The sequence below is a fragment of the Malaclemys terrapin genome, chromosome 1 (assembly GCF_027887155.1).
Source record: "Malaclemys terrapin pileata isolate rMalTer1 chromosome 1, rMalTer1.hap1, whole genome shotgun sequence".
In the NCBI taxonomy this organism is placed as follows: Eukaryota; Metazoa; Chordata; order Testudines; family Emydidae; genus Malaclemys; species Malaclemys terrapin.
Window position 1 is genome coordinate 154,106,220 of NC_071505.1, and position 21,572 is coordinate 154,127,791.

The 21,572-nt window shown below is 44.9% G+C and overlaps 1 protein-coding gene across 2 annotated transcripts; it reads left to right on the top strand.

Moving 5' to 3' along the window:
* Window positions 1–237: 237 nt before the first annotated feature.
* SLC19A2 (solute carrier family 19 member 2) lies at window positions 238–21,026 on the top strand. Of its 2 annotated transcripts, none has more exons than XM_054044325.1 (6): window positions 238–546; window positions 5,203–5,811; window positions 13,242–13,464; window positions 15,944–16,136; window positions 17,369–17,510; window positions 18,478–21,026. In XM_054044325.1, the coding sequence occupies exons 1-6, from the start codon at window positions 367–369 to the stop codon at window positions 18,616–18,618; spliced, it is 1,488 nt and encodes a 495-aa protein (XP_053900300.1). In that variant the 5' UTR covers window positions 238–366; the 3' UTR covers window positions 18,619–21,026. The 2 variants fall into 2 exon arrangements, with proteins under 2 accessions (XP_053900300.1, XP_053900305.1); XM_054044330.1 differs by having other exon boundaries at window positions 5,203–5,670.
* The last annotated feature ends 546 nt before the right edge of the window (window positions 21,027–21,572 follow it).

The following is a 21,572-nucleotide window of genomic DNA, read 5'->3' on the forward strand; positions in this document are numbered from 1 at the left end:
CCTGGAAAATATGACCTTGAGGCTCAAACCAGAGAACAAATAAAAAAAAAAGAACACGGTATTTATTATGTTTACGATCACAGGGCTTTTCTGTGAAGTTTTCTCAGGGCCTGACTCTTGAATGACCCCCTCCCCACCTCCAGCACGCGCTCGATCTCCCTTCCCTCCTCTCCCCCCGCCCATCTCTTACGTCTGTCCAATGGGAAGGCCGCTTGCAAGTCCTTCCTTCCCAGTGTGGGTAAGTTCGAGCGGCGGCGGCGCGGGGCTGGAGGTGCCTTTGACAGCGCGTGCGGGCGCATGGCGGTTTCTCGGTGCGTGAGGCCTTTGGGCGCCTCGCGCTGAGTCGCGAGCCGCCCCGCTCCCCGGATGGAAGCGGAGGCCGGGCTCCAGGTGCCGCCTCTTTCCGGGCGGGCTCCCCGGGGCCGCTGCTGGGTGCTGCCCACCGCGCTGCTCTGCCTGTACGGCTTCTTCGCCAGCCTGCGGCCCTCGGAGCCCTTCCTCACCCGCTACCTGCTGGGGCCGGACAAGAACCTCACCGAGACCCAGGTACCGGCCCGCCGGGGGCGCGGGGCTGCGCGGGGGGGGGATCTCTGCGCCCCGTCCAGGGATCCCCAAACTCCGGATTAACGCAGAACTCCCGGAATTGCATCTGCACCCCCCCCCCCCCGGGCAGAGTATCCCCCTGGGGGGAGTGAGGGCAGCTGTGCACAGCACCCCCCCCCCCCACCCAATGGCGCAGCTCAGGTGGTGACTGTCTGATGGCAGGGGGTCGTCTGGGATTGTAGGGAGACAAAATGGAATCACCCCGGTGGAGTTTGGCTACTGCATCCCCTGCTGCAATGTGACTCCTTGTTAGTGTGGTGGTGGTGGGGTTTTTTTGTTTGTTTTGTTTTTTTGTTTTCTAGCTAGTCTTCAGGGAGGCAGTGGTGCCTACCTATTCGCTTGGGGCAGCAAGAGTCAGGACTTCAGCTCTGCCACTGAGTCTGTCTATGAACTTGGGAAAATCACATCAATTTATGCCTCCCCTTCCCTTTCTGTAAATTGGGGTAATAGCTTTTGTAAAGTGCTTGAGATCATCCTGTTAAGCGCATTGTGTACATTCAGTGTATCATTGTTCTGCAGGAGGGCGGTGACAGGGATTAGTAGTGTAAGCTTGCCCTATGTTACCCTCCTAACATGCCTCAACTTGAAGCTGGAGAGAGTATGGCTAGGTCTCTTTCTCCCTCCTTCCCCCCTCCACCCCCCGGTGGGTTTTATAAGCAGTGAGATAGCTATCTTAGTGTAAATCCTAGTGGAGAGAAGGCACAGGTAGTTTTTACCCTGATGTAGCCTAGGTAAGGTCAAACCCAGGTGTGGGGTATAACATTATCCTCCCCTAGCTACATTTTGTTAAAAACTACTTGTGCCTTGTCTAGTAGGATTTTTACAGCAATATAAGAAACACGCATTAGTTGTCTTGCTGTAAAATGTCTTTTTTTTTTTTTTTTTTTCTTCAATGTAGACATAACTGCCCTCTCACTACTAGATATAGGCTCGGTCTCTGACCTGTTCTTGGCCTCTCTGACCCAGGGAGAGTGTATAGGGGCATTTAAACTTAAAAATAAAAAATCTGAAGTATTGGGGATCTTCTTGTCAAGTAGATTTCAGTACAGTGACTCTTGATCACAGCTGATTGAATTCAGACTGGTGATTTGGAACAGAAATGTTGGTTCGTTTACACTCTCTCTCCCTTCCCATTGATAACTAGTTTCCTGGTGTTCCTTGCATGTAAATGTCTGGGAAGTACCAGGAATTTAAAAATAATTCTGTCATGTATTGAGAATGCAGGTTTTTTTAAATAGATTTGTACATGGTTTAGGGACAGCAGATGATGATTGGTGTGGCCTTGGACATTGTTGCCTGTGTGCCTACAAGATGATGGAAATGCCACAGAGGCAATAAGAACAGGAGTACTTGTGGCACCTTAGAGACTAACAAATTTATTAGAGCATAAGCTTTCGTGGACTACAGCCCACTTCTTCGGATGCATATAGAATGGAACATATATTGAGGAGATATATATACACACATACAGAGAGCATAAACAGGTGGGAGTTGTCTTACCAACTCTGAGAGGCCAATTAATTAAGAGGAAAAAAAAAACTTTTGAAGTGATAATCAAGCTAGCCGAGTACAGACAGTTTGATAAGAAGTGTGAGAGTACTTACAAGGGGAGATAGAATCAATGTTTGTAATGGCTCAGCCATTCCCAGTCCTTATTCAAACCGGAGTTGATTGTGTCTAGTTTGCATATCAATTCTAGCTCTGCAGTCTCTCGTTGGAGTCTGTTTTTGACTCTTTGTATGTGTGTATATATATCTCCTCAATATATGTTCCATTCTATATGCATCCGAAGAAGTGGGCTGTAGTCCACGAAAGCTTATGCTCTAATAAATTTGTTAGTCTCTAAGGTGCCACAAGTACTCCTGTTCTTTTTGCGGATACAGACTAACACGGCTGTTACTCTGAAACAGAGGCAATAGTTGGTTCCTATAATGCAGACAGCATGCAGATTAAGGCTATGTCTACACTGGCAATTAAGTGATAAAACTTTTGTCGTTCAGAGGTGCTACCCTCTCCACCCCCACCCCACGGAAGACACCGCGGAAGTGTCAGTGTGAACACCGCATTGTTTGCAGGCATGCTCTCCTGTCGACAATGCAAATGCTGCTCGTTGTGGGTGGAAGTATTTTTGCAGACAAACAGCGGCTACGCTGCCTGACTTTTAGCGACACAGCTAAAAGCTGTGTCGTGTAGACGTAGCCTTAGAGCATCCTTGGGATCTGAGCTCTGCAGTTCAGAGGGGAGCGCGTATGCAGCAGTATACAAAAGAGTGAAGGTGCTCCACTTGTGAGAACTCAACGGCTGGTCTGTTAAAAGGTGGCCAGGGCTGTTTGCTTGGGGTAGGGAGGAAGGACAAGGAAGAAGTCTGGTTGGAAGAGCTGCTTGAGAGAAGTCTGTGGGGTTAATGGGGAGTTTTGGAGGAGGATCAGGATGAACTAGTAAGGTCTATCCAAGGTTACTGAAGACACTTCTCTCCCTCCTCCGCACCCCTCAAAAAATTCTGCCATCACTGATCTGTAGGAAATGCCTGTACTCCTGGTGGATTTTGGTTTTATCTAACCTTGGTCCACCCCCCACAATTGGAAGTGCCAGAGTACAAATTGAGAGTAGCTGTTATTGGGAAGAAAATCTTCACGGGAGGATCTGCTCTCCCAAAATACTAATGTCCATGGCCTAAAAATTAGAAGTTTAAAGGGACACTCACATAAGTCACACTTCTGTCTGAAAATGTATGCACTATCATTCTAAATTACACTTAAGATTGCTATAAATATTTACAGGGAATTATTGCAATGTAGGGCAGGAAGAAACCTAGAGAGGTCAAGGTCCAAATGTCTTGGTCAAAATAGAGTCGAGATCCAGACTCTAGAGAAAATAATAACAATAATGATGATAAATAAATAAGATTTTGTGGTCTGTTCAAAAGGATCTGACGATCTGAATTTGGCATACAGTCTGCCTATTAGCTATCCCTGCCCTATGCTGGGGCAGGAACAAGTATTCCTAGTACCTCCCTCTTTAACCTGTTCTTAAAAACCTCCAGTGACAAGGATTCCATAACTCTGTTGGTAATCTAGTCAAGGTCAATGACCCTTATTTGTGATCTTCTATATCCCCCAGATCCTTTCCTGCAGTTCTACTGCTTAGTTATTTATTCCCTATTTTGTGTTTGTGTACCTGATTTTTCCTTCCTAAGTGTAGTACATATCTTCATTGAATTTCATCTTGTTGATTTCAGACCAATTCTCTAATTCTAAACCTGGGCTCCAAAGTGTTTGCAACCCTTCCTGGCTTGGTGTCATCTGCAAATTTTATAAGGATACACTCCACTCCATTAACTAAGTCATTAATTAAAATGTTGAATAGTAACAGCCCTGAGAGAGCCTCGTGTGGGACTCCACTAGATAAATCCTTCCCAGTCGGACTGTGAACCATTGAGAACTACTCTGTTAGTGCAGTCTTTTAACCAGTTATGCATGCGCTTTATAGTAATTTCATCTAGACCACATTTCCCTGGTTTGCTTAGGAGAATGTCATAATGTATAACATAATATAGTTTGAGTGTTTGACAGCACTTGGTATATAGTCAATTTCCCCTTTGTTGGTGTTTATAAAGATATTCCCAACAGGGAACCAGAAAAACTTGTACAAATAATCTTAAAAGGAATTTTCTAAAGGCTAACTTCAGGGCAGGCTTTTTAACTGATCCAGAGAGAGAGAGAGTGTGTGTGTGTATGTATGTATGTATACATGTCAACTGTTTCATGTTGATAGTGACCACTGTAACTGGTAATGAATTTGCTACTGATTAAAAGTAAATGTCAGTTGGTGACATGGCAAAGTAGTAAGAGAATCAAAATAGAGAAGCAACAGCTACTACTATCTCTTCACTAACGAATGAGCAGTAAAGCATGATCACTTTTTGGTTAATAACATTAATAGTAATGTTCCTCTTCATTGGAGGAATGAACAAATGTACTAGTTGCAGGTTCAGACCTAAACTTGCCCTTAGCTTAATTAGTGGCTAGGATACTGGATTATAGTCTGGCATCCTGACCTCCTGGGTTCTGTTTCTGGTTCTGCCACTGGTCCGTTGTGTGACTTTGGACAAGTCAGTTTCCTTGGATGTAAAATATATAATGATTTATAAATATATTATAAAGTAACTTATTCACTTCTGTAAAGAAAGTACTCTGTGATCTACACCTGGAAAGCCTTATGCAAGTACTTAAGCATCTACATAGTAGTCTGGTATATGGGTGTTGCATTTCACTAGTGGATGAAAATTATTGTATTTGTAAAGCACTCTGGAAATTCTGGGGATGGAAGGATATGTATAAATTTAAGTTTTTTATTCTAAGTATCCAAACTCAAATCTACTGTTACCTCTAGCTCCCTGTACAGCACTAACTAGAGGTAGAAGGGAGGGATGTTGCATTTTGAGTATATTGTAGAGATTATTTGTTGGCATTGCTGGGAAATGGTTTTACCTGCTGTTTCTTAAATGTCTGTGTTTAGGAATCTTTTTCTTTGAACTTTCAAATACACAGAGTTTACTTTCCCAGGTGATTGGTTAATGGCTTGCTTTTCTTCTTACAGGTTTTCAATGAAATTTATCCAGTATGGACCTACTCTTATTTGGTGTTGCTGTTTCCTGTATTCCTTGCAACAGACTATCTCAGGTACAAACCTGTAATCCTCCTCCAGGGACTGAGCCTTATAGTGACATGGTTCATGCTGCTCTACGCCCAAGGATTGCTAGCTATTCAGTTCCTTGAGTTCTTCTATGGATTGGTGACTGCTACGGAGATTGCCTATTATTCCTACATCTATAGCATTGTGGATTTGAACTTGTACCAGAAAGTCACCAGTTACTGTCGAAGTGCCACCCTGGTGGGTTACACTGTGGGTTCCATCTGTGGACAGGTTCTGGTATCGGTTGCCAATTGGTCTCTGTTCAGCTTGAACGTCATCTCCCTGACCTCTGTGTCTGTGGCTTTTGCCACAGCTTGGTTTCTGCCAATGCCACAGAAAAGTCTTTTCTTTCATCACGTCTTGAGAGGCCAGGTCAGTAGGGAGATGACAACTCCATTTTTACAATCTAGAACTTTAATCGGAGATGATCCTGCCTTAAAAAGAGTCCCTGGGTGGGAAGACATTGAATTGAAAGTTCCCTTAAATGTAGAAGAGCATTCTGCAAAGACACAGGTAAGCCATGCTGTTGTCTTCCATTTCCCTGGAACATGTCACTATCATGGCCACCTTGTATATGTAGTGAACTGTGTGTCTCAATTACCGGACAGCAAAAGGTATCCCTCTTCACCCCCTCACCTATGCATGGCCCAGGAAAGTTTTTTCCTGGCTTCCTTTTGATCACACAGTATTGTAGTGCAGTGGTTTTCAAACTTTTTTTCTGGGGACCCAATTGAAGAAAATTGTTGATGCCTGTGACCCAACGGAGCTGGGGATGAGGGGTGTGGGAGGGGCTCAGGGCTGGGGCAGAGGGTTGGGGTGCAGGGATGAATGCTGTAGGGTGGGGCCAGGAACGAGGATGGGGGGGGGGCTCTGGGCTGGGGCAGGAGGTTGGAGTGTGTGTGTGTGTGGGGGGGGGTCAGGGCTCTGGCCTGGGGGTGCAGGCTCTGGGGTGGGGCTGGGGATGAGGGGCTTGGGGTGCAGGAAGAAGTTCTAGGTTTGTAGCGGGCTCAGGGTTGGGGCAGGGGATCGGGGTGCGGACTTACCTCCGGCAGCTCCCGGTCAGCAGAGTTGCTAAGGCAGGCTTCTTGCCTGTCCTGGCACCATGGACCGCTGTGCTGCGTGCTGGAAACAGCCATCAGCAGGCCTGGCTCCTAGGCGGTGTCGGAGCAGGTAGGCACTAGCCTGCCTTACCTGAGCAGCACCACCAACGTCCCAGGGTTCTGAGCCAGGCGACCCAGTGCCTTACATGCCGCGATCCAGTACTGGGTCACGACCCGAAGTTTGAAAAACACATGTAGTGCATTATTCTTGCAGGTACCTGGTCACTTTATTTAAAATTCTCTAGTGCTTTATATTACCAAAGAGGAAATTCATATTTCCATTCAGTTACTTAAGAAATGAAACACTTTTTGGGGGGGAGGTGGTGAGAACCTTATGGGTGCCCAAAGTGCAGTTAATACACCCCCATGGCATCATAATATGCAGCTTGCAGCTGCCACCTCAATAACTGAGTGAGGGGGGAAAAAAACTGAGGAACTATAGCAAATTCACTTGCAATGAAACTCTAATAATTTAATCTGGCCAGGAAGATACTGAATCAGTACAAGAATTTAGGGTTGTGTGCACTAAGTTCTGATGCAAGCCTGTGGGAGTATTTTAAATTTGTCCAGTTGCCCAGTTATATAATTAACTTATTACCACTTGGCATATGTAATTGCTGTAACTGGACTACAACGAACATAGTCCTATTTTTTTGATCCCGGAAGTTTCTTTGTACTAACTCTGCTGAAATTCTTTATAACGAGTGACAATAAATCACAGCAAATGCTTGTGTGTATACACTGTGGTACAGGTATAAGATCAGTAAGTGACAAAGAAGTCCTTCAGGAGGGACTTGAAATGAGATGAGTCAGCTTGATGAAAAGATGTTAGGAGCTACAGGGGAGAAAGCTCTTGCACTGTTATTGGTGATATTTGCATCACATTCCGAGGGGCAATCCAGACCGGGGAGGGGATGTGTCACCGCTTGCTCTTCAATCTTGGGTCGCTCACAGTCAGCCTGCCAGCATGCAGATCACACCCTGAGTGTACAGTCACAACCCTGGTCCAGCAATTCTGACCCCAGGAGCCTGTCAGGAACACTGCAGTCACACTCTTGTTTCCAGCAGCCTTCATTATTACTTGCAGGTTGACCTCAACACATTCCCAGTCCCAAATATGTTCTTCACTACCCAACCCCCTCCTGGACACTCCAGATATTATAGGTTTGTTGCCCAAGTAAGGGGTCAATGTACAACAGTTTACTACTTGGAGTTACCAAACAATTCAGTTTAAACACAATACTAGATACTTTTTAGTTCCCAAAAAGCATTTTCTTTGTTTCTCTTGTAACCATTTCTGACTTTAATGCCTTATATTTGTACTCAAAATCACTTTGTACGTAAAGAAACTTTCTATTCTTTAATTTAAAACTAAACAAGCTAGACTTGGCTCAAGGTAAATCCTTATCACCTGTTCCCAGCAACAAGGATGACCGAATTCTTAGGTCCGAACCCCTCCCAAAAGTCCAAAGGCTTGTTCCTTTGTTGTCTTAGGTGAAAAAGAGAGAGAGAGATCCCCAAGTGTGTATTTGCCCCTCACTTTTATAGTCCAGTCCCCCTTTGAAGTAGATTCTTCTGAGGATTAACCCTCAAAGCAAAGTTTATTCAAACAGTAAATGTGGCTATGTGGAGTCTGGGGGTGAAGGTGTTCCCATCCTCTTTCTTCTCTCTTGTATATGCTGAAATGCAGCTTTGCACCATCTCAGTGTATATGTAAATAGAGGTAAACACATTCCTTTGTTTAGGATAGACCTGATAACCACGGCTTTCTAGTCAGGGCTGCATGGGTTTGATGATGTGCTACCAACATCATACAGGAGAAAATATGCAACTTGACATATAATGTTGCTACGTACACTTTACCATGCTATCATTGATCAATGAGTTTTTAGGTTTCAAGTGATACCTCAAAAAGCATATTTTGTGCAAAAATGATTACTCTAGGGTGTGACTACAGGGGTGCGTTTGGTCATAACTTTGATCAGGCGGAGGCTGATGCAGAATTTGAGGGGGGTATGGAGAGACCAGGCCCATAAGGTGGGTTAGAGTAAGTTCATGGAGAGTTTTAATACAAATAAATCACTTTCTAGCTGGATCCTGAAGTGAATGGAGAGTCAGTGAAGTTAAGGTTGGGGCAAGATTCGAAGTAGTACAAGCACACACAAGAATTTGGACTGTATCACTCTTGCACATGCTGGAAAGCTGAGGCATGAGAAGTCCCTGCAAAAGGGAGTTGCAAGGTAAGATAAAATCCTGCATGAGAATTTCAGCAGAGCTAGAGTCAGTATGGCTATATAATGTGTCAGTCTCCCCAACCAGGTTTCTCTTCAAATATTATCCCTGGCAATGAGTGGAAGGAGGGCAACAATGTTGGGCTCCATTTTAGCCAGAAGGGTTTATCCTTTCATAGGCTACCGCTGAGAATTAAACCTATTAACATTCCCGGGAATTAATCTTACCCAATCTAACAGTTTTGCAAGGCCCCTTTACTGAGAGAACTGGAGGAACCACTGAGCATAGATGAAGGGAAGTCTTTCTTTTATTTTGCTGCTTTTAGTGGGATGGGGTGGGGGAGTTACTGGATCACTCAGGTACATGTAATGGACTGTTGAACAAGTGATCTTGATCAAAAGCCTTCCTCCTCTCTAACCTTCAGCCTGGGGATTTTTTCAGTCAGTCCTAACAGTATCTGGACTATTTGTCCGCAGTGGCATTAGCAATAGGATAGCACTTTCCTTGTCTGTTTCACTGACCATTTCATCTAGCAATAGCTGTAAATACCTTCAGAATTCTTCTACTTGGGAGGAAAGGGTATGTTAAGGGAGTCGAATGTGAGCAACCTGAGGCAAGGATCCTGTCTTCCATTGCAGCATACTCAATATGCTGAAAACACTCAGTAATAAAAACATGTCATTCTGTGCCGTTTGATTGAGGGATTACTGAAAAAATATCTTTAAATGTCCTGTAAGACAGGAACAAGGAGGCCTTGATGGAGAATCTAAATAAAATAAAGGGAATGCTCTCTGAGATCAACTACAGTCATCTAGGAAGTTAAATTACACCAGATATTTAAATACTGAGGCTCCATTATTATCATTTTTTAAAACCAAAGTAGAGCTGAATAACATTGCTCCATAATGGTTTTGCATGTTAAGATAATGGCAGTTAAATCTCAGGAGCATAACCTGATGGCTACAGGGTTCAGGGAAGAATTTTATATCTTCCCCGTGCAGCACTGCACAATTAAAAAAATGTTTAGGGGGATCCTGCCTTCTGAAGCATCCAATACCTGCCACTTTGGACCTGAAGAATCAGTGGCTGCTTCCTACATAGCAAATCTGTTCCCTAACTTTCCTACACCTAAATCCAGGCTCTATCTGAAATCCTCTGCTCAGGGCAAGAATAGAAACAGCATCCACTGTTTTGTGCTGATGTGTCCTCAAACTGGTTGTGTTTTGTCATTAGAAAATTGCATTTGTTTGCACCCACCCAGAGAACAAGGATCTAGACAATTACTGAACTTATTGCAACTGGCAGAGCACCAAGAAATCATTCCATAGGGAGTGTCTGATGGCTACTAGAGCTGAGCAGAAACTAGAGCAGTGGTCTCCAACCTTTTTAAGCAGAAGATCACTTTTTGAATTTAAGTGCAACCCAGGATCTACCTTCAAGGAAAATGTAGAAATAACTGTAATTACACACACCCTTGCCCTCCCCCTTCTCTGAAGCCCTGCCCCACTCACTCCATCCCCCCCTCTGTTGCTCACTCTTTTCCCCCACCCTCCCTCACTTTCAAAGGGCTGGGACAGGGTTGGGAGGGTGTGCAGGCTCTGGGCTGGGGCCGATGGGTTCAGAGTGTGGGAAGGGCTCTGGGCTGAGGTTAGGATGCAGGAGGGGGTTCAGGGTGCAGGCTCTGGGGTGGAGTTTGGGTGCTGGAGAGCTCTCAGAGCTGGTGCAGGTGGGGATGTGGGGTGCTGGCTTGGGGGGGGGCTCAGGCAGAGGGTTGGGGTGCAAGGTGTGGGCTCTGGGAGGGGGCTGGGGCAGAGGTTTGGGATGCAGAAGGGTGTGGGGTGCAAGCTCTGGGGTGGGGTGCAGGGTGGCTCAGGGCTGGGGTGCAGGAAGGGTTTGGGATGCACGCTCCTGCAGGTGCTGCTTACCTGAGGCAGCTCCCGAGCGGTGGCAAGTGGGACTAAGGCAGGCAGGCTGCCTACCTGCCCTGGTCCTGGCCCTGCGCTGCTCCTGGAAGCAGCTGGCATGTCTGGCCAGCAGACTCCTGGTGTGGGGAGGGGCAGGTGGCTCTGCACACTGCCCCTGTCCAAAGGCACTGCCCCTGCAGCTCCCATTCACTGTGGTTCCCCGTTCCTCCCCCCTCTGCCCCCGAGAGTGGCCGTGCAGAAGAAGAGGAAGTTCCGTCCCTCCCCAGCCCGGATGGGGCTCTCCTAGCAGCACAGGGGAAATCAGACCCACCTCTAGGAGCTTCCCTCAGGTGGAGGAAGCTCCATGGCTGCTGTCTTCACAGCCACTCTCTGAAGGCAGCATAACCACAGAGCTTCCTGCAGCTTGGGGAGGTGTCCAGTGGTGGGTCTGATCTCCCCCTGAGAACAGTCGTGCAAGGGAAGAGGAAGTGTTGTCCCTGCTCAGCCCCACTGGGGCTAGCAGCTGGACCCTGATGCACAGTAGGAACCCTGCCCCTCCTTCTCCCCTACAATAGCTAGATTTCATGGTGGAGATCTGATGTCATAGTTCGTGACACGTTTTTCACAGCCTTGAATTTAGTAGGGCCCTAGCCATGAATGAACCATGGGCAAGTCACTTAACCTAACCATAATGTCCACTTGTAAATGTACTGTGATCCTTGGATGACAGGTGTTGTTTACTGTCCTATTATTGCCTCAGTGAAACCAAGCATGCCAGCTGCCACTCACTTTGTAGCATTGTAGGATCAAGAGAGTGGCTGGAAGGGCTGGTAGTCTGTAAATCTCTTGTCTTCAGTGGCCCTGATTCATGTGGGTCTGAGAATCCTGGCCTGGTCATTCCTGAAAGGTGAGAGAAGCTGATCATTATTGAGCAGCTACTCTCTCCTTATACAGCAAACATTATGCTGGCATCAGTGAGATACTTTTTGCATCAGAAAGCTAACATCCCCCTCCCACACCTAGTCTCGTTCACATTCAGCATAGCATGATTCAGGGAGGAGGGTTGTCCACAGTAGAACTTTCTCTTATTTTTTTTTAACCTCAAATTACATGAAAACAATATTTAGGTTGCAGAGTCCAGCACTCAAAAGTAGAGAAATGCCAGTTTTACAATTGCCTGGGTAACCTTAATTTGGCCCTCTTGTGCCGACACATTATGATAATGTATAATTGCATGATCATATACTGTTTTTTCCCCCACAGGACCCCTGCTTCATTCAGTGTACAGAATGGGTGTATAAGGGGGTAAAATTAAGATTGCACAGACCACCATAAATATGGCATTTCCTAACTTTCAGGGGCTTGACTTTTTCCTCAACCTTAACATTCTCAGCATTTTTTTTTTTTTTTTTTTATAAATGTAACTTGCATATAAAACCTCCAGTTGCTAATAGGTATCACGGTAGAACTGGGTTTTGAGGACTGTGAAGCTCCTGCCTTGTCCTTCAAATCAAACTAGTTCAGGAAGGGCATTCCATGCATAAGGGGCTGCTGATGTCCATTGCGGGGTGGGGGGTGGGAGGGGGGGTTGGGAAGGAGGAATCCTAATGGTGCTTATATGACCCTTAATGGTTTTGGGAAGAACCCTGCAGTGTCTTGGTACAATTCAAATTACTCCGTACAGTTCCTGCATACTGTTGTTTTCATTTGGCGTGAGGAGTTGCTAGATTTGCTACTGAACCAAAGTAGTCTGAAATCTAGCATCTCTATTACAAAGCAAGCTAGTACTAATTTTCTCTGGTGCTGTTCACATAAAGCAGTAGGGAATATAATTCCATGTTGGATACTAAAGTAACCAGCCTCTCTGATGGATAATTAATTTCTGTTCTCTCCACCCAAGGCAAACACTTAAAAAATCTGTCCCCTGTAACTTCTCTACCCAACCTCATTCTAGGTGAGCTGCATGAGAAGAGACCTTAAGTTTCTTTTTCTTCACACAGTCCAGCAACTGTGGTTGCATGAAACTTCTGCTCTGCAGCTCCCATTTCTGTTGAAACAACCTTCTTCAATCTTTGCTCCATAGACTCTCCATCACCCTTCAGATCTCCTCCAGACAACATATCTATGATTGTCTGAGCCTTTTGACCTATGTAATTATATTGCATCTCTTGATAAATGGCGTATGAAGCTATGTAATAGGGCCACTAATTTGAATAATTGTAATCTCTAAAAACTGATTTTGTGGGAAAGTTCCAAATACCTGCTTCGGAAAACTTCCATGGTTGCTCTCAAACTCTTACTACTTGGTTTCGGGCTCAAATCCAGGTCAGGTTGGCAATGACTCGAAGCTGTTATTTGATATGACTCTGTGGCCTGTGTGATGTAAGTTGGTAGCTTCTGTCCAGTTCCTTGTGAATAGGGTGGGGAGGGAGAAATCAGTCTCTCCTCCGCCAAACTAGCAGTAAATTGACCCTTAGAGCACAGAGGCCAAGGTTTACCTAGATCATGGAGAATGAGCTATTTCTTCACCTGTGTAGGGCTAGGGTGGGAGAGCGTGTCGCTGGGACAGCCTGGTGGGGATGCTTTGTTGCCTGCTGTGTGACAGACTGGGCTCTTGCTCTGGCACTTCCTGCCAGTGATACGTGCACTTGTGGAGTAAGGGGAATCGTTCAGAAATGAATTTTTTTTGTTTTTTAAATCTGTGCAGGAGCAGAAAGTGGAGATCTCAAAGGTGCTCAGAGAGCTGTGGCGGGACTTCCTGCAGTGCTATTCCTCCCGGCCTATGCTCTGCTGGTCTGTGTGGTGGGCATTCTCAACTTGTGGCTACTTCCAGGTAATAAACTACACGCAAGGCTTGTGGGAAATGGTGCTGCCTTCTCAGAGGTTCGAGATCTATAATGGTGGCGTGGAGGCAGTTTCTACGCTACTAGGTAAGCTACCTACTTAACTCCAGTTTCAAAGGGTGCATGTCAAAAGGCATCTAAACACTATAACAAACCACAGAATTAGCATGTTACGTCCTTCAAACTGAGTATTGCCAAAACAGGTCTGTTGTTGCAGCGCTTCCTATCATGTACAGGCGAGAGAATGACACTGAATGAAATTTTCATTGGGTGAGTTTCATGTGAATTGTCTACGGGTGACTCAGCTGCACTGCGCTGATTTTGTAATCCAAGAGGCAGGTATTGAAATGTTGAAATACCTGGTCTTTCTACCTGCGATGTGCAGTGTTACAGGACCCTCCCAAAGCAGTTGCAGCTCTGGAATGTTTTAACAAAACTCTCCAGGTGTATGACAGATTCCCTGTGTACTATTAGGTGTTAACATGACTGCCAGTTTAAATGCCGTTGAGGCTATATGGCTTCATTGCTCAAACAGACTGAGCTACCATCATTTTTAGTTGGAAGTATTGGAAGAAACTTGTGAACCTCAAAGTAGTCTGCCCTGTATCCTCAGTTGCCAAAAGTCTTGCTTGACTGAAAGGGTCAGGTAAGGCATAAGTGGAAAAACTTTTGTGTAATAGAAGAAGTTTACTGGACATTCTTTGTCACAGCTGTGGGGATACTTTTAATACTGCTCTAATGTGTTCACTCAGAGGAGCACTAAATGATACACAACGATGGCATCTAATGCAGTATCGCCCTCCTAGCTTAGTTGGGGAAACTGAGGCAATATATATGAATGGCCTTGTATTCCTTCCCTTCCCCAGAGCGCTTATGTGGGGTTCAGTGGGAACAGGTTGCTCAGCACCTCTGAGGACTAGATCATAAGAGACTTGGCCCATGACAGATCATCACTTTCTAGGCACAGAACCCAGCAGGTTTAACTCCCACCTCTCTGCCTTAACCATTAGACCACCTGCCTCCATAGTGCTCGGCCAAGTTTAAATAAGTAACAGAACAAACCTGACTGCTAGAGTACAGTACCTCCTGATGATGGGGTCAGAATAGCTCACTCTGGTCTGAGCTGGAAGATTGTATGAGAACGAGTGAAACCGCTACAGTCCGGGGCACCAGGGTTACTCTCTTGCAGAGCTAGGGTGGGATTTTCAAAAGCACTTGGTGCTGGCTTGACTTTATTCCCATTGAAGTCTAGTAGGAGGTTACCATAGACTTCAACTAGAGATGAGTTAGGCCAATGATGAGTACTGTTGAGAACCCTACTCTGTTGATTTTCATAAGGGTTTGGACACAGTCTCACATGATGTTTTCATAAGCAAACTAGGGAAAATGTGGTCTAGGTGAAATTATTGTAGGATGGGTGCACAACTGGTTGAAAGACCGTACTCCAAGTAGTTATCAACGGTTCACTGCCAAACGGAGAGGGTATCCCATGGGGGTCACTCCTGTGTTTTTGGTACTAGTCAATATTTTCATTAATGACTTGGCTAATGGAGTGGGGAGTGTCCTTATAAAATTTGCAGATGACACCAAACAGAGAGATTACTAGCACTCTGAGGGAGAGGATTAGAATTCAAAACGACCTTGACAAATTGGGGGAACTTGTCTGAAATCAACAAGATTAAATTCAGTAAAGATAAATACTTCGCGTAGGAAGGAAAATCTCAAATCCACAACTACAAAATTAAGGATTACTGACTAGATGGGAGTACTGCTGAAAAGATCCTGGGAATGATAGTGGATCACAAATGGAATACGAGTCAACTATGTGATGCAGTTGCAAAAAAAACTAACATTCTGTGGTGTATTAACAAGAGTGCTGTATGTAAGACATGGGAAGTAATTGTCCTGCTCTACTTGACACTGGTGAGGCCTCAGCTGAAATACTGCATTTGGTTCTAGGCACCATGCTTCAGGAAAGATGTGGACAAATTGGAAAGAGTCAAGAGAAGAGCAACAAAAATGATAGAAGGTTTAGAAAACCCAATCTATGAGTAAAGGTTAAACAAACTGGGCATGTTGTCTTGAGAAAAGTCTTATCAGGCTCCCCCTCAGCTTCAAATATATCGGGAGCTGTTATAAAGAGGACAGTGATCAATTGTTCTCCAAGCCCACTGAAGATATTACTTCTTGTTCTAGGCCTAGTCTACAGCAAGGGAGATTTAGGTTAGATATTAGAAGAAACTTTCTAACTCTAAGGGTTAGAAGCACTGTAATAGGCTTCCAAGGGAGGTTGTGGAGTCCCCGATCTTTGGAAGTTTCTAGGAACTGATTAGACAAACACCTGTCAGGGATGCCTCAGGCAGGGGTTTGGACTTGATGGCCTCTCAAGGTTCTTTGCAGCCCTACAATTTCTGTGTGTGGTTTTAAATGTGCACAGTAGTGGAGCTCCCCTCGTGCACATCTCGTATATTTAGACATTGGTTTCTCTTAATCTAATGCACAGAAGGTTTAAGCTGAATGTCTGAGCAACTATCAAGTTGTATTTTGTTTTCCTTTCTACTTATAGGAGCTGTTGCTGTATTTGCTGTGGGTTACATAAAAGTATCCTGGGCTACCTGGGGTGAGGTGGCATTGGCCCTGTTCTCCTTCCTCATTGCTGCTGCTGTATATGTCATGGACACTGTTCGTAACATCTGGGTGTGTTATGCCTCATATGTAATCTTCAGAATTGTCTACATGCTTCTCATCACAATAGCAACGTAGGTATTTTAATTTAAAAAACAAACCAAAAATAAAACTTTGACAAGATTATAGCTGTCTGTCTCAAAACTGGCTTAATGTTTTGCATGTAGAAGATCCTTGCACAAAAGGCACTGCCAAGTTCTTTACATTTGAGCGTTGACAAATTGCCTGCAGTTCAATGGCAGACCTGGGAATAGAACAGAGGTTTTGTGATACTAAAGTCATTGTTTATAAATACTGGGTAGTGTTACCTGTCAGTGAAATGTTTTTCCATAAACATTGTTTGTTTGAGTGAAGCCATAGGGAGGGAAGAGGGGCAAGTGCTATGCTAATAATACATGGTCAAAGTTTAGACATACCAGAAGGAAAATGAGATGATATTATGTCACTTGTGGAGTGGAATGCAGCAACTGTTTAATCAAACACTGCAGCACAGGTTAGTTAAGAAGTGAAGGAAATACTGTAATCCACTGTAAACTGGAGAGGGAGTTTTCCTCAGTAGGACAAACTGGAATCTGGCCAAGACAACCAATAACGAGTCTCCTCCTTAAAGGAGGAGGGTGGGAGTCAGTGCAAGCGTGCCCCCTTCTGGCCAAGCAGGGCATGAGCCCAGCTCACGCAGCTCAGCGGGGCTGTCAGTCTGTTTCTGGTGCCCGGGATACCCTCTTTGTTCTCAGGTACCACAGGGGGTTGGTCCCTTCATCCCTGGGCAACTCTTTAGAAGTTTGCTGACGGGAGCTCCTTTCTCCAGCCTGCTTACTCCTCTGATAGCTCCTGCTTCCCAACCCTTGTATCCCCCCAGCTGCTGAGCGACTGCCAGTCAACAGTGGTTGGCAGTGCCTGTATTAACCCTTTAGTTGCTGGGCCAGTGTGGAGTACATACACCCCGTGCTAGTGGGTCTTCTGTATGACTTCTGAAAGATGGCCCCTTCCAATGGCACAGTGCCATTCAGGTACCAGGAGAGAGTATTTCAGTACTGACTCAGATAAAGAGTGCAACTTACTGAACTTCTGAAACTGTTTTCTGCAGCAGTTTGGGTTTCCCTGTGGCATTTTCCCCAGTGCTAGCCAGCTGGGACCCTGCTTAGCTTGTGAGATGTGATAAGATCACAGTGCCAAATGATATGGCTGTGGAAATATTTAGCCAGTTTATGAATTAACTTTTCACCCTACATAGTTTTACCCTGAAAGTTTCCTTCTTCCCTTTTCCTCCTGTATTCACATTTCTCCCTTTTGGTTTTCTGCTTAGGTTCCAAATTGCTACCAATCTAAGCATGGAGCGGTACGCCCTGGTGTTTGGAATCAATACTTTCATTGCCTTGGCTCTGCAGACTTTGCTCACCTTGATTGTTGTTGACTCCAGTGGTCTTGGGCTAAACATATTCACACAGGTAAGATCACTGCTTTATCTTTACTAACTGGGGAAGAAGGAAGGGATGTAAATCAGAACGTGGAGCCTTCCTCCTGCTTCTGTCATCTGTGGCCTGGTCCACGCTAACCCCCCACTTCGGACTAAGGTACTTCAAATTCAGCTACGTTATTAACGTAGTTGAATTTGCGTATCTTAGTCCGAACTTACCGCGGGTCCAGACGCAGCAGGCAGGCTCCCCCGTCGATGCCGCATACTCCTCTCGCTGAGCTGGAGTATCGGCGTCGACGGCAAGCACTTCCGGGATCGATTTATCGCATCTAGACAAGACGCGATGAATCGATCCCAAAAGATCGATCGCTTAAATCCGGACCAGGAAGTAAGAATTGACGTACCCTGTGTGTGATTCTGGTCCAGGTCATTGCTGTTCAGAGGGTGTTCAGTGGCCTGCTCTGTGACCTTGTGTGTGGAGAGAGAAGAAAAATAAAGTGTTTCAGTTCTGTTGCTAACAGACAGTTGTGTCCATGTTACAAAACTACAACCACACTTAGCACCAGTTGGCTGTCTTGTTAATTTTCTCTGAGTAGTCAAGGATGGAGGCTGAGCTCCCATCTCACCCCATTAAGACAGGGGTTGAGGAACAGGTGTATGGGAGGGCTGGGCTGCCACTGTTCTATTACAGACATCTTCCTGTAGCCCTGTGCAAGCGAAGCTCCTGTTTAGTTCAGTGAGAGGATTTTCTGTGCGCACACTGCGGCATTAGTCTCCAAGGCTGCTTACCTAAAAGGGACCAAACTCCATTTGTCTAGAGTCTTTCACCAGTTCTAATGAAAGTAGTGATTAAATCCAGATAACGAACTAGATGCAGCACACTTCATTCACCAATCCTATTTTTAAAAAAAAAACTGAATATTTTTCCTTTCATATAAGGATGGAGGGGAGTGGATTTGCTAACCTTTAACTTAACAGTTTTCTCTCCCACTCTGCAGTTCATGATCTACGCTAGTTACTTTGCAGCCATATCGCTGGTGTTCTTGGTCAGTGGCATATACAGTGTTATGAAGAATTACAGAAGACAGGAAGAGATGCCAAGCAGTTCTACTGCAAGCCCTCCTCAGTGCAGCGAATGAGGACATATTCAGCTGTGATGTATGAAGATGAAGTATTTATTAGTGTCTTTGCCACTTGTTTTCCAAGGCAGTCATCTGAAGTGTAATTTATACTATATTAGTAGCACACATCAGAGGGAAAATTATTTAAGTAGATCTTACGTAAGTAAGAATAGACATTCCTTCTCAAATGCCTTTTTTTATTGTTCAATTCCATGTGTACAGAGGTGCACTGAGGTATCACGAGTTTGCTCAAGAGGTGAAAGGCTAGTGAAACCTGGGGCTCTCAAGATCATCAATGCAAATAAGGCTTTGTGTGTGTAAATGCGCCCTCCATCCACCTATCAGTGTTTGAGCACGAAAAGCCTGGAGCTGCTGCAGGTCAGTTGTGAGGTTCACTAGCAGAGCTGTGTGTGGGTGGTGGTGGTGGTGGGGGATCCGGGGCTGGAATAGCATAGGGCATGCTATAGGTCAAAATAGAGGTGCATTGGCGTAGCTGGCATTGTGCCTTACCCATGCAGTTACACGCACACTTCTGAGTACTGAATATATTTTAAATTTGAGGTTTGTATGTCTGCATGTTTCTTCATATTGCTTGTATTATTTCTACCTGGTCTGCCATCCCGTCTGTCAGAGTATCAAACGTAGCTTTCCTTGGTTCTCTCCCCTGAAAGCTAAAATGTGTTTTGGATTAGCCTTCTGACACCAGTGAGTTGGCAGTTGGCAAATACATTTTGTTCTGGGAAAGTCCATGCTGTGGCTTGCTTCAAAAGGACTATAATGCTGGAGAGAACTGAAGAAGCTAACTATTTGTCCAGAATACTGGTCTGTGGGATCATGGATGTCCTTTAGAACTCTTGACTCCTGTAATGCAAAGGCCATTGACCCTGAATGCTCCAGTATAGGTTACTATAGTACACTAGTACTGGGAATGAAGTTGAGTGACTGCAGTTACTGCAGTTTTTTCATTTAAATACTCATTTCTTTTTTCTTTTAAAACACTTGGTGACATCCTATTGTGATTAGGTCTGTCCATACTTAAACCCTTCCCCCTTTCTAACTGGACAGGAAAACTCAATGCATCCTAAAACCTGCCTTTGTTTTGCAGTCTGGACAACTTATGACTCGCCTGAGTAATTTGGAAAAGGAAATACACAAAAGATTGCACTGCTGTATCTAAATTGGCTCTTTGGGGAGGGTCAGTTGCTATGCTGTATGCTTCCTACCCAGCTGATTCTACCATGTTTACTCACTTCTGCCTTTATTTATTTTATTTGTAAATGCAACTGAGGTTTCACAGGGCGGAAGAATTTTTTTTCTGCTGAGAACTGAGAATCGTCCATGGGGGATGTTGGGAAGGGAGATAGTTCCATGAGAGAATGCTTTTTTTACAAAGTGAGCCACAGAATTGAGTGTGTAAGTTCATTATTCTCCTGCTGTCCAGGACCTGATCCATCTCAGATTTGAGTTACTTTAAAGAGTCCAACAAGTATAGATGGACCTCAGGCAAAATCCCAGGATCTGGACTTCCCCAAATTTCCTGATGTTTGAAATCTGATTTCTTAATGTTTCCTGGGGCCATTTTTGCTGACATCTATTTGTATGTAACTTAGCTACCATATCCTGAAAAAAAAACTTGAAAGGAACATTTAAGTGTGTTTTAAGAAAACTTCTCAAGCAGTGTTAGAGGGTAGGTTTTAGGCAAGAAGAAATAGTGATTAAACATAATTTGATAACTGTTCTTGGAAAACAGATGGCCATTTCACATGCAGCCCCTTGTGATATAATCTCAGCCTGGTTGCAGATGATACAGGAGCATGGGGATGAATACCCAAAAGAGGAAGCTGAACCTCCTAGCTGTGGCTCCCGGGTGGGGAGGTGGGAGAGGAGACATGGTCTGGGATAAGGGGGTCAAAGCTGGGGATGGGGCTGGAGCAGAGCTGGGAACGGAAGGACTAGGTGGTGTTCCCTCCCCACCCCTGTGGGGGCTGGCCTGGGCCCCACCATGCCCTCTCCCTTCCTTCCTCCCTCCTCCCCGAGCGTTTTGCCCCACAGTTTGGGGACCTCTGTTCTAGAGTGATGTTACTAATGGATTGTGGCAAGATCAAAATGTCTATAGGACAAAAATTATTGCCATGTCTGTTTTAAATATATGGTCACTTTACCTACATTCATTGGTTTAAATAATTATAGTGTATCTTAAGCCTGGAAGTCCTTTTCAGGTTCTTATGCTATGCCATCACTGTGGTATCTGAATGCTGCAGTGATTGAGTATAAGAACCTAGATGGAGGAGGAGATTTGTTTGTGGAAGCAAAGGTACATACATATGAAATATTGCAAACAAGACATAATCATGGATAGGACCTTTTTATTTGATTTTGTTCTGATATTACAGCAACTTTTATCAAATAAAGTATTTTACACAGTATTTCCTAAAATGATCTTATCTGTATTTCAGCACCTTGCTTATCTTGAGCATTGCTATGGCAATGGGCATGGCTTTTTCTAATAGTTTTTATGTAACAGGAAGTGTGGGGGGGGTGAATTAAAAAGGAACCACAGCTAAAACAAATCTTGATGGATGGCAATTAACTATTTACTGTTCTTGGTAGCTTTGTAGATGTCAGTATAGGAAAAATCTTGTGTCCTAAGACAAGGTCTCTACTCTGACCTCTTTGGGCTGCTTAGCAATCTAGTTTTAGTAAATATTTATTCAGCAAGGGTGAAATTCATTTGTAGGTGGAGGGCCCAGTAAAAGGGTACTGTAGGAGGGAACACTAGTCAAGGAGCCACAGACACATCCGCTGCATGGGAGAGGAGAGATCACTGGAAAGCAGGTTCCAGAGAGGCAGGTTCAAGGAAGAGCCACTGAATGGATGCGTGTGACCAGGAACCCTCACACACAGAGAGCTGCCACCACCCCAGCCCATAAACTCTACAAAATAACCCCCCAGAGAGAGGTTGTGCTTCAGTT